The sequence below is a fragment of the Dipodomys spectabilis genome, unplaced genomic scaffold (genome assembly GCF_019054845.1).
Source record: "Dipodomys spectabilis isolate Male_0828 unplaced genomic scaffold, ASM1905484v1 ptg000329l, whole genome shotgun sequence".
NCBI classification, from domain to species: Eukaryota; Metazoa; Chordata; class Mammalia; order Rodentia; family Heteromyidae; genus Dipodomys; species Dipodomys spectabilis.
Window position 1 is genome coordinate 3,046,342 of NW_024871006.1, and position 13,583 is coordinate 3,059,924.

General features: G+C 43.1%; 1 protein-coding gene across 2 annotated transcripts in view; it reads left to right on the forward strand.

Annotated features, from left to right (window-relative positions):
* Positions 1–13,583, forward strand: part of Pitpnc1 (phosphatidylinositol transfer protein cytoplasmic 1) — a 227,708-nt gene extending 214,125 nt beyond the window's left edge. Inside the window, exons 9-10 of one of the 2 annotated variants that reach the window (XM_042702684.1) lie at positions 8,163–8,281; positions 12,247–13,583. In XM_042702684.1, the coding sequence (XP_042558618.1) occupies positions 8,163–8,281; positions 12,247–12,252 (125 nt within the window). In that variant the 3' untranslated portion in view covers positions 12,253–13,583. The remainder of the gene's footprint in view (positions 1–8,162; positions 8,282–12,246) is intronic. The other variant, XM_042702683.1, reaches the window with a different exon arrangement.

The window sequence follows — 13,583 nt, forward strand, 5'->3', positions numbered from 1 at the left end:
CGTTGCCCAACAACCTGGGTCTCTGAAATGAACTTGAATGCCTGGCTCTTGTGCAGTGTTTTACTACGTACGTGTGTGTGTGTGTGTGTGTGTGTGTGTGTGTGTGTGTGTGTGTGTGTGTGTGTGTGTGTGTGTGTGAAGGAAGGAAGAGGGGGGAAGAGGGAGGGAGGAATAAAGGAAGGAAGAGAGGGAGGAACAAAAGAAGGAAGGAAGTGGGGCCTAGCTTTTTGTATTGACTTATAATCACTTTGATGAGCTCATAAGTGACACTTGCCAAAGGAGAGAGCCACCATTTTGCTGTAGCTAGAGTATCCAATCTAACTAACAATTGCTGGCTCGGCCCTGAGTCAAAGCCTTGCTCTAGACTTTCATTTTGACTTCAAATCAGAAGAAATAACCTCTGTTTTGGCTTTGAAGACTAGAAATGGGAAGGTGGCATTTGCAGGAGAAAGTAGCATCCCCAGATAACACTGCTGAGCAAGACCGGCATGTTGAGTCCTCTTCGCTCACATTGCCGGTGCACGAGCAAGAGATGCTCACCTTCCCTAGTTCCCTGACCTTTCCCTGCTTTACGATAATAAATCCTTGCTAAACTTAAAAGGAGCATGAAAAGGGGGAAGAGGAGGAGGAAGTAAGGTACAGGGGCTCAGTGAACAGGGCACTGAATTTTGCATATGAAATTTCCCTTTTCGAAATCTTCGCTTCCACAGCTGCGTAGTACAATTCAGGGAACAATTCATGCTTGCTGATGGCTTGTTTCCCAGCATTTATAGTAGCTCAGTAACTGCAAATGACTTGTATCCAAAAGGCCTTCCAAATATTGACCTTACCTCCCCTTCCTATGAAATCAATTTTCCATCCTTAAAAGCAAAATAACTGGCAGCCAAGCACGGATGGCTCATGTATATAATCGTAGCCACTTGAAAGGCCTATATTCAATGGATCATACTTTGAGGCCAGCCAAGGCAGAAAAGTCTGAGAGACTCCATTTTCAAAATAGCTAAAAGTGGGCTGGCCATGTGGCTTAATGGTAGAGTGCTTGCCTAGCATGCATGAAGCCCTGGGTTTGATTCCTCAGTACCACATAAAAACAGAAAAAGCCAGAAGTGGCGCTGTGGCTCAAGTGGTAGAGTACTAGCCTTGAGCAAAAGAAGCTCAGGGACAGTACTCAGGCCCTGAGTTCAGGCTCTACAGCTGACACCAAAAAAAAAAAAAAAATCACATAAACTGAAAATTCAGTTCCAAAATACAAAAAAGGAAATAAAATGAATAGCAAATCATAGAACAAATGCAAATGACCAATAAACTCATTACCACTAACAAGGAAAACAGTAGGAAGATATTACATTTGCCTATCTGATAGCAAGAATCTGAGGTTAATAATATCTACCATGGGGTATAGGATGATAAAGTACAAAGTATGCTATAAAAATGCCAAGTCAGATAACCTGTCACCCAACCATTCCACTTCCGGAAATTTATTTTTATGGAATGACCCAGCAGGGTACCATTGGTTCATGCCTGTAATCCTCGCTACCCAAAAAGCTGAGATTGCAGTTTGAAGCCAGCCCAGGGAAGAAAAAAAATCTATGCGATTTGTATCTCCAAATAAACATAAAAACAGCCAGAAGTGGAGCTGTGGCTCAAGTGGTAGAACACTAGTGTCCAGGCCTTGAGTTCAAGCCCAGGACCTGCACCAAAAAAAAAAAAAAAGACACATGCTTATGAATATATGCATGAAGCTATTACAAGACTATATTGGTGTTTATAAAAAAATTAAAAATTAGTTTCAGTTTAAAATATTTATTTACAGGACTGTGATCGAAGGAATCAGGATGTGTACATATTAAGAATCTCATGTACAACCATTAAAAAGAATAAGGGAGTTTTAGATGTGCTGATAAAGAATAGAAGTGTGTGTGTGTGTGAGTGTGTGTGTGTGTGTGTGTGTGTGTGTGTGTGTGTGTGTGTTTGCATTAGTAGGAAAAGTACCAGACACTGGTAGCTTACACTTGCAATCCTAGCTACTCAGGAGGCTGAATTCAAAGCTAGCTTGGGCAAACAAATTCAAGAGAGTCTTTATCTCCAGTTAACCAGAAAAATGCCAAAAGTGGAGTCATGGCTCAAGTGGTAGAGGACCAGCCTTGAGAAAAAAAGCTAAAGGAGCTGGGAATGTAGCTTAGCAGTAGAGTCCTTGCCTTACATGCACAAAACCCTGGGTTCCATTCCTCAGTACCACATAAACAGACAAAGCCAGAAGTGGCGCTGTGGCTCATGTGGTAGAGTGCTAGCCCTGAGCAAAAAAGCTCACAGATAGTGTTCATACCCTGAGATCAAACGCCAGGACTAGCAAAAAAAAAAAAAAAAAAGCTAAACAAGACAATTAGTCTCTGAGTTTAAGTCCTAGTACTGGCACAGAAAGGGAAGAAGGAAGGGAGGGAGGGAGGGAATGAAGAAACTGGGTGAATAACAGGTCATCTATAAGAGAAAGAAAGAAAGAAAAGAAAGAGAGAGAAAGAAAGAGAGGAAGGAAGGAGAGGGAGAGAGGAAGGAAGGGAAGAAAGAAGGGGAAGGGAAGAGAAAAAAGTAAACCAAAAGTACTTGCAAATATAGCATAGTAATGATAGTATGATTCCATATATGTCTGAGTAAAGAAGAAAGACTATATGTGTTAATATACATGTAAGTCCCATCAACATGTGTCTCGGTTTCATACCAGTGTTATCATTAGGAGAGAAGCAATAGGATTAGTGGAGGAAGTCAGTACTATTTGATTACTTTTTTTTGGGGGGGGGGTCCCAGTCGTGGGGCCTGAACTCTGGGCCTGGGCTCTGTCCCTCAGCTCTTCAGCTCAAGGCTAGCGCTCTACCCCTTGAGCCACAGCGCCACTTCCAGCTTTTTTCTTTTTGCTTATGTGGTGCTGAGGAATCGAACCCAGGGCCTCAGGCATGCAAGACAAGTGCTTTACCACTGAGCCACCTTCCCAGCCCCCCTATTTGATTACTTTTATGGAATATAATTCATGAATTCTTTTGAGTGACTAAAATAGTAAATAATAGTTAGAAATCCTGTTTTTAGAAAGGAGAAGATGGTTGAAGCAGTGTAGGACTCACACAGTTGAAGTATGTTTTGCTCTTCAGTTAGTAGCATGGGAAATTGTAAAAGTTTCAATTCATTGATCCCCTAGGACCAAGGTGTCTTTGCTAAGGCTGAGCTGGTGGCAAAGGCAGGGGTTCTAATCCCGGCCCAGTCACCTAGCAGAGAAGAAGGTTCCATGCAGAGCCCTTGCAGTATCTTCATGTCCTGGGGTACAAAATTAGGATCTGCTCACCCTCACCTGAAGGAGGACAAGAAAGAGAAGGAAACAAATGTTCTCTTGAGGACAAGGAGTCAGGCACTAGTGGCTCATGCCTGTAATCCTAACCACTCATAGACTGAAATCTGAGGATCACTGTTCAATGCTAGCCAGGACAGGAAGTCTGTGAGGCTCTTATCTCCAATTAACTTCTCTCCTTCCCCCCCCCCCAAAAAAAAATCCAGGAGTGAAGCTGTGGCCCAAGTGGTAGAGCACTAGCCTTGAGCAAAAACACTAAGACACAGCACTCAGAACCTTAGTGCACACCCCAGGACTGGCACCACCAAAAAAAAAGTTTGACACATATAAACATCTGTTTGCTACAAGCAAACAAGACTGAACCTGAATTGCTGGACGTTACTGTGACCATTGAAAATCAATCAGTAATGAAAATGAATCATCTTTGAAAGTAGTTTCTATTATTGGGTACGCGTGATGGGGTTTCCTAAACATTGATTCATTCTTGTTTTTCAAGGTTATATACATTGTAAAAGCAAGATGTGCCAAGCACTGGTGGCTCCCACCTATAATCCTAGCTACTTAGTAGGCTGGGATCTGAGGACTGCGGTTCAAAGGCAGCCCGGGCAGGAAAATCCGTGCGACTCTAATCTCCAATAAACCACCAGAAAAACAGAAGTGGTGCAATGGCTCAAGTGGTAGAGTGCTCGCCTTGAGCTGAAGAGCTCAAGGACAGTACCCAGGCCCAGAGTTCAAGCCCCACAACTGACAAAAAAACAAAAGCAAGATGCCCATCATTTGGTCTGGTGAGCTGGACAGGGTCCATTTCACTTGAGGAGTTCCATACACTCCCGAGGAATATAGAAATGATTTCCATTGATGGTGTGTGGGGAGAATTCAGGATTTACACAATCCTATTTTCCTTTCCTATCCACCCAGACCAAAGAAATTATGATCAACTGTTTGAGAAATGGCTGAGCCAAAAACATGCATTCTTATGCAGTCTAATTGGGATTGTGTTTTCCTTTTAGAAGAAGAGATTTTGTAAACATTTTGTTTCTTGTTTGTATTTGTTTGTTTGGAAGAGGAGCTGGAGATTGAACAAGGCCTTCACACATTCTAGGCAAGTGCTCTACTGCTGAGCTACAAACCCAGGCCTGAAACTTTGTTCAACCCTTCGGAGAGAAAAATAATAACAGCAAGTTTCCATGGTTCACACCTAGATGATCGCAGCTATTTGGAAGGTGGATATTGGGAGAATCAAAGCTTGAGACCAGCCTGAGAAAAAATTATGGAGACTCCATCTCAATTAAAAAAAAAAAAAAAGCTAGGTGCTTACCTGTTATCTCGTCCCAACTACATAGGAAGCATAAGTACCAAGATTGTAGCAGTAGCCCCACCAATCATGAATAACACCAAACAAAACCCTACAAGCTTGCTCGAAAAATAAAATAGAAAGACCTGGAAGAATGGTTCAAGTAGTAGAATGCTTCCTTAGGGGCTGGGAAGGTAGCTCAGTGGTAGAGCGCTTGCCTTGCATGCCTGAGGCCCTGGGTTTGATTCCTCAGCACCACATAAGCAAAAAGAAAAAAGCTGGAAGTGGCGCTGTGGCTCAAGGGGTAGAGCGCTAGCCTTGAGCTGAAGAGCTGAGGGACAGTGCCCAGGCCCAGAGTTCAGGCCCCACGACTGGACCCTCCCACCCCCAAAAAAAAAATGCTTCCTTAGAAGGCACAAGACCCTGAGTTCAAACTCCACTACTGCTGAAAAACAATCAAATATAACAATTATGTTTCTAGAGTGGCCAAAAATTCTAGAAAAGTGTATCTTCTCTTTGCCAATTCCAAATGAATGGTATTCATCTTGTGACCCATAAGAATAGATTTGCAAATAATGTTCTTTTTTTATTTTGTATAGAAAATGTAGGAAATACCAATATACAAACCAGAAAGGGAATGAACATTTTCTATAAGCCCATCTCTACCAAAAAAAAAAAATCACTGAGCATTTTGAAATATTTACTTGCATTGTTTTTTAAATGTAGATAATACACTATGTAATATGTCTGATTTTTTTGTTTTAAGATTTTTATCAACAGTATTCAAAAATCTCTTTCTATAGTAGTAGTAAATATTCCTCAACTTCACTGTTGACAATTGTGTAATACTATCAGTCTCTCAAGTAGCTTTCCATTTTTCACTGTTATGAAAAAGGCAAGAGTTGGAGGCTCAGTGGGTAGTGTCCCAGCCAATGAGTGAAAGTGTCAGCTACCAGTCTCAGACAAAATAAATAAATAAGGCAGCAATATTCATCCTTGTTTTTTTGACAACATAAAATTGATACATCATGATAGATTGTGATAGAATCTTTGAAAGCCTAGAGGTCATGCTAAATTATCTCTGTTAAGCTTGATCTAATTAACACCCAAGAATGATTTCTGTTGGGGTTCATTAGAGCAGAGAAAAAAGTTCCCTTTTAGTTTTGATTTTCTAAATGAAGTGTCGAAAGGTATGTATTTCAACTTGTACAAATGTTAAACTTTTAGTTAAAAGTGACCTTCATCTTCATGCTCTGTGTATCTATGCTTAAGAAGTTTGGTTAACCAGCCGTTGAAATTAAGGGGATTACATTGCATAATGTGTTGTTGTTGTTGTTTACTACAATGTGTTGGTGGTAAGCATAAAGTAGCATTTCTTTATTGCTTTTCCTTCACCTCTGTTCTCTAAAAATGAAAGCATGCTCTTTGCTTGGCCAGATTGCTGCTTAGCATTCTTTGTTCTCATACTGCATTGGGACAGCGTGTTTGATGGATGGTGCCCAGGCGAGAGTGGATCATGAGCTCAATAGAATCACCTAGGCCTGGGCGTAGACCTATATTCCATCTAAACCCCAGACCGTATTGAATTAAATCATAAGCTCTGACATGTCTGCCCTTTGGAAAATGAAGCCAATCTCATATGACACATGGATTGATATAAAAAGACATCAAACCACAGGATACAGAAAAGACCTAAGGGAAAATCCTAAGAGCCAGGATTGGTAGCTCCTGCCTGTAATCCTAGCTATGCAGGAGGCTGCAAACTGGAAGATTGAGGTTCAAAGCCAGCCTGAGCAGCAAAGTCTGTGAGATTCTTATTTCCAGTTAACCAGTAAATAGCCAAAAGTAGAGCTGGAGTTCTTAAAGTAAAAATAAATGGTAGAATGCCATCCTTGAGCAAAAAAAAAGCTAAGGGAGAGTTCAAGCCCCAGTATAGGCAAAGATCAGAGTGGTAGTTTGCAAGTGCCCAGAATACTTTTCTTTGTAAAGAGACAGGACATTAAATCCTCCCATGACAGCAATAGAAGAATGCTCATCTGTGGAAATTGCTGACAAAACAGTATAAGGAGTGAGCTCGGTGTCAGTGGCTCACGCCTATAATCCTGCTTCACAGGAGGCTGAGATTTGAGGATCACAGTTCAAAGCCAGCCCCAGCATTAAAGTCCGTGAGACTCTTATCTCGAGTTAATCCCCCCCAAAAAAGCCAAAAGTGGAACTGTGGCTCAAGGGATAGAGCACTAGCCTTGAATGTAAAAGCTCAGGGACACTGCTCAGACCCTGAGTTCAGCCTCAGACTGGTGTACACACACACAGAGACAAACACACACACACAAATATATATATATATATTTGGAGTGGATTCAAGGGATGGGGAGTAAAATGAAGGAACCATTTAAAGTGAAACTAATTGTTGTTTTATACATTCTCATACTAAAGACAAGCTGGGTTCCTTGTTTGCCTTGAGGGTAGGTTGGGGGCTTTGTTTTTGAGCCCAAGATTTAGGTAGCTCAGGCTGGACTTGAACTTCCAGTCCTCTTACCTCAGCCTCCTAAGTGGTGGGATTGAAGGCATGTACCCCCACACCCAGCTTCCTTGTTTATATTTTTCTGATCAGTTTGAATAAGATGAGGTTTCTCAACCTGATCATTGCTGACATTTTGATCGATCATTCTGTCAATCAAACAATTCCTTGCTGGGGGTGAGGGGGTGTCTCTGAATAGATGCAGGGCTGCAGTTTGAACTCCTGGGGATGTCACAACACTCTCTTCTTGAGAACCGCCAGATTAAGGGATCATTATCCTGCAATACTGAAGGAAAAAAAAAAACAAAAACTGCAGACTGGGGCCAAAATGCATGTCATGTGACATTTTATTTATAGATGAGCATGGGTGGAAATAGTGTCAGCCATGACCAAGCTGTTAGGCTAGACTTGAAGCTCTCCGTGTAGACTTGCCCTCCCTGACACCCAGTGTTGTAGGGGGAAGAACAAAACAAAAACACGTGTCTGTGTGAGAATTGCCTCAAGTTTCACTTATCCCTCCCTTGCATCCAGTCTCCTGTGGTAGTAATGCACGTTTCCTTCCTATCGTTGAATGCATTAAAGACTCCACAGCCCTTTGAGAAAGGTATTTTGAAGGTAAGTATTGGCTCAAACAAACCCGATCCTCTGTCCCCAAAGGGATCTTCTAAGAAAGCTTTAGTAGATCTCAGCCTATGCTCTGCCCACACGCTAATACTTCTACCACTGAGCTCATGTTCAACCAGAAATCACAGCTAAATAATCTGTCCTCAGTTCTAAGTCTCCTTTTGACTTAACTTCCTTACCCTCACTCCCTCTTTGGCTGATTCAGCTAACTTTATGATGTATTCTTCATAAAGTTAGTCCGTTCCCTGCTTTTTCTTTTTCTCTGCCCACCCCCTAACCTCTTTGGCCACTGCTAAGCAACCATGCTCCCCTTAAATCTCTGCCCCCTCCCCCCCCATTGAAAGTCTGTCTTGAATAACGGAAGTTGCCAACGTCTTGACCTCTTTCAGATATGACAATGGATGATGTTCGGGAATACGAGAAAAACATGCATGAACAAACCAACATAAAAGTTTGCAATCCGCATTCCTCCACTGTGGATGACATAGAGAATCATGCCCAAACAAGTGTATGTAGAATTATTCAAACATGTCGCCCACCCCCTGCAAAACAAACACAGTGCAGTGATCTCTGAAATACCACAAATGCTCCCTCCCAGCCTGCCACGAAATCATGGCAGTGCCCACCACAGGCCATTGATAAAGGTGCTGAGCTGAGTCTAGACAAATCCTATGTCCTGTCTCTGCCAGACAGATCGATTCTTTAAAGCTACTTGAATTGGATGTGCACTCTCTCTCTCTCTCTCTCTCTCTCTCTCTCTCTCTCTCTCTCTCTCTCTCTCGTTATAAAGCTCAGAACAGAGATGGAGACATTTTGTGGTACTAGTACAGAAAGAAAAAAAAAATGACTCTCACCAACCATAAAAGAGCAAAGCTGGATATCATATGTAAAGTAGAACAACATGTCAGGAACTTTTCAAAACATACTTAACACTCACTTTATTCATTCAAGGGCGGGCTTCTGGCTGATCTGCTATTTTAGGTTTCTTTCCACTTGCGTTAAAATGCTTTCTCTCCCATAGCTGTGTTAGCCAATCAGTTCCTTTTGACTCCGGGTAAGCTGGTAGGGTAATCTGCAGTCTGCAGGCTCACAGACTGGGCGGGGAAAGGGTGATGAGCTAGGACGTGGGTCTCTCCGGAGTCAGTCACACGGTGGATGCAGAGAGCTGACTGTACTATGTAGTCCACCATTGAAAGCAGAGTCACCTCTCAATCATTTATGCGAATGAAGAGGAGATACCATGAGCAGAGGAAAACATAATCAACAAATCATTTCTATGGATCTTCAGCCCCAGCTGGAGTTCTTGTATGTAGGAGCCCAGGCTTTGGAATAATCACTAGGGTTTTTGTTGTTGTTTTTTCTGTGTGTTTTGTTTTTAAGCGCCAGTGGCTCATGCCTGTAATCCTAGCTACTCAGGAGGCTGAGATCTGAAGGATTGCAATTCAAAGCCAGCCCGGGCAGAAAAGTCCATGAGACTCTGGTCTCCAGAAAACTGAAAGTGGCGCTGTGGCTCAAGTGGTAGAGCATTGGCCTTGAGCTGAAGAGCTGAGGGACAGCGCCCAGTCCCAGAGTTCAAGCCCCACAACCAACAAAAAAAAAAAAAAAGTTGTGAAACCATGAGCTGATACTTTGTGTGATTTTAGAGAAAATTCAAAAAGAATGTAGTGACACAAAATCAAGTGATGGCTTTTGGATGCTAAGGGTTGGGAAGACCTGGTAGCACTTTGGAAATTTTCAGCTAAGTGTTAAGTGCATGTCTTTGGAATGTATCCTGCAAGTACGTGGCGCTGCCGTGGGATGCATGCACCTTGAATGTCTCTGAGGCCGCATGGGGTCTGGAGGTCTTCCTTTCCCTGCCTGCTTGCATGCAGTAGCTGCATGTGAGGCCAGCCTGATCCCTGAGACATGCCTCTCCTCCCTCCCTGCTCAAAAGATAAAAACAAAATGTTTGTAGGAGGGTGTGCCTGCTGGTGGCTCATCCCTGTCATCCTAGCTACTTAGGAGGCTGAGATCTGAAGATCAACGTTCAAAACCAGCCCAGGCAGAAAAGTCCCTGAGAAATAGCAGAAGGCCATTTGCATGATTTTCTTTCAGTTTGACTATCTCACACACACACACACACACACACACACACACACACACACACCATGCATTCTCTGGCGACTGGTCATGATTGTTCCATGACTTTAACAGATGCCACCGGTGCCCGCCCTCCCCCCCACAAAGTTCCACAAATGGTTCTTTGGAATGCTTTTGACATTTTCCTTATTCTTTGGAGTTCTGTGAAATTGGGGATCGTTTCTTTTTCCACAGTCTTTCTTCTCTATCATAACGAGAAACAATTAAAACCAAGAAGCTGCTGTGCATCCCAAATTAAAGCCACATGGTTGCACAGTGAAATTTCACTCATCAACCTGAACTGGGATGAATCAGATTGGACGTGTGCAAAATTAACATTCGTGAACACAGCAATAAGGAAATTACAGCCTTCTTTTCAATCGAGGGGTTTTGCAACCCCTCGATTGAAAAGAAGACTTAAAGAGACACTGGGAGTGGAAAAGCAAAATGTTGTGCTTTGGATTATTTCTGCCCCCTGCTGGATGCTTTGGGTATAACCATGTATGCAGACTGCAGAAAGTAATTTTTCAAAGAGGCTATCCATTTCTTACAGCAAAAAACACATCTAGAGCTTAATTCATTGAAGGTTTTCTTAGAGTCTTAACTTTGCCTTTTTCCCAAAAACTTAAGTTTTACTAGTCTTAGTCTTTTTTTGAAAGTGGTAAGTTCACAGGTACATTTTTTTTTCTTAACATATTCTGAAATTTGGATCAACATAGAAAAAATTCCTTTGTGAAATCCTTACCTTTTGGGGGAATTTTAAAAATTATCTAAAGGAATTCTTTCACGTGTTAAATATTATAAAACCTAATGATGGAGGCTGGGCCAGTGGCTAATGCCTGTAATCCTTTCTACTCAGGAGGCTGAGATCTGAGGCTTATGATTTGAAGCCAGCCTAGGCAGGAGAGTCTGTGAGACTCATATCTCCAATTAACTGCCAAAAGGCCAGCAGTGAAACAATGATTCAAGCCAGGTGCCGGTGGCTCACGCCTATAATCCTAGCCACTCAGGAGGCTGAGATGTGAGGATCGTGGTTCAAAGCCAGCCCGGGCAGGGAAGTCCATGAAACTCTTATCTCCAATAAACCACCAGAAAACCGGAAGTGGCACCATAGCTCAAGTGGTAGAGCACTCCCCTTGAGCTGAAGAGCTGAGGGACAGCACTCAAGCCCAGAGTTCAAGCTCCACGACTGACAAAATAAAGAAACAATGATTCAAATGGTAGAGCACCAGTCTTGAATGAAAAAGCCAAGGGAGAGCACAAGACCCCGTGTTCACGTCCCAATACTGACGCATACACACACACACACACACACACACACACCTAAGGAAGTTTCAACACCTAAAAACATGAAGGGAGGGGTGAAAAATGGACCACTTGAAAGGCAAGATACATGGGGAAATCCTTGGGTGACAAACATCAGACTTTACTCAGAACTTTACTCAGTGCTTATTTTAATAATTTGGTTACCTGCTTCCTTGTTCCCAGTAAATAAAAATGTAAAGGCTATCGGGAGCAGTTAAACTGGCAGTCACTAATAGTAAAAACAGTGAGATGCTGTTATTGAGAGAAGAGCTGGTTAGCTAAAAAAAGCAAATAGTGGTCAGATGCTAGTGGGTCATCCTGTAATCCTAGCTACACTCCAGGAGACTGAGATCTAAGGATCATAGTCTGAAGCCAGCCCAGGCAGGAAAGTCTGAACCTTTTATTTCTAATTAGCCAGCGAGGGGGGGGGGGGGGGGGGAGCCAGAAATGGCACTATTGAGTGAGTGATAGAATGCTAGCCTTGAGCAAAAGAGCTCAGGGAAGCACCTCCCAGGCCCTGAGTTCAAGCCCTAGGACACACACGCACACACATACACACCACAAATAGACTTTGAAAAGGAAATGATCACTGGATGGTTGCATGGTGGTGTTTAAATATCACTTTTACTTTCCCACCTAAGAAAAACATTGCAAATTAGACACCACTGGCTTACACTTAGAATCCTAGCTACTCAAAGAGACTGAGATCTGAGGATCCAGTTCAATGCCAGTCCAGGCAGTAAAGCCCATGAGACTCTTCAAATAGCAAAAAGCTGGAAATGAAGCCATGGTTCACATGAGAAGAGCACCAGCCTTGAGTAGAAAAGCTACACAAGATCATAAGGCCCTGAGTTCAAGTTCTAGTCTTGGCACAAAAATAACCATGGGGGATGGGGGAAGGAGGGAATAGCCCTAGTGTGTCATCTTGTAGTATTTTCCAGGCTAGGGTGTCCCTAGTCCCTTTAAAAGTTAAGCTCAGAGATGAATCCATCCACCTCTGGCCAGTAACTGCTGCTTTTTTCTCCCCCCACCCCTCTGTCTCTCCTGAAGACATGACAATGGACCAAGTGCGAGAATTCGAACGAGCTACTCAGGAAGCCACCAACAAGAAAATCGGCGTGTTCCCGCCTGCCATCTCCATCTCCAGCATCTCCCTGCTGCCTTCCTCGGTGCGCAGCGCCCCGTCCAGCGCGCCCTCCACCCCTCTCTCCACCGATGCCCCAGAATTCTTGTCTGTCCCCAAAGATCGGCCGCGGAAAAAGTCGGCTCCAGAAACTCTCACCCTGCCAGACCCCGAGAAGCCAGCCACCCTGAATTTACCTGGCCTGCGCTCTTCTGAGAAGCCATGTCGGCCCAAATCAGAGTAACTTCATGTGGAATGGCCCCTGGGTTTTTCTAGTTTCTTTTTTTTCTTTCTTTTTTGGTGGGAGTGGCGGGGAGGGGGGGTTATCGTTTCTTTGTTAACAATCGTCTTCTGATAGAGGAAAAGACTGCTTTGTCCTCAAACCTGTCCCTCTGAGGGTGCATGTGGCTGAGTAATTTCACAAATCAGATACGTCCCTCCGCCTGTCACCCAATAGCAGTTGCTGAAAGATGTTCGAGGTTTGGGGAGGTTTGCGTGGACTCTTGAGGGTCACGAGAGGAAAAATGTGCACCCTTACACAGCTTTGTTGCTAGGTGTGGGAAAACAGTGAAGTCCGTTTCTTTCCGTCAAACCTGATCGTGTCAAACTAAACAAAACACAAAACACGAAACGGCTCAGGCATCGTTTACCTAATTGTTCAGTTTTGAACTACTGACCACCAATACTTGAATATCAAGAGTTAACTGAGATTCCTATTTTGGGTTGTCTGACTCAGGATTTGGGGCCTAATTAACTCTTTAAAAGAATTTTTGAAAACTTTTAATTATCAACCTAGAAAGGCTCCAAGTGCAATTAATGATGACTTGTTTATACCTTTCTCAGAATTTCATAAAGAGATCCCTTGTTCCTATCTTTTAATAACATAACACCCCACACCCCTTGAGCCCCTGTGGCCTTTGAAATCCTGAAGAATGGCATGGCTGATATTTAGAGATTTAGTTGAAGAATGAGAAGCCCAAGAGAGATTAAACATCTTTCTTCTCTGCAGGTACCCAAAAACCTTGAATTGTCAGTTTTCAATCAGATTCTCAGAATTTGAGCTGAGCCAATTGTGGCTCATGCCTGTAATCCTAACTATTCAGAAGACTGACTGAGCTGTGAGGATCATGGTTCAAAGCCAACCTCAAGCAGACCACTCCTGAGAGACTCTGATCGCCAATTAATCTAGCAAAAAAGCTGAAATTGGAGGCGTGGCTCAAGTGGTAGAGCACCAGCCTTGAGCTAAAGGATAGCACTCTGGCCC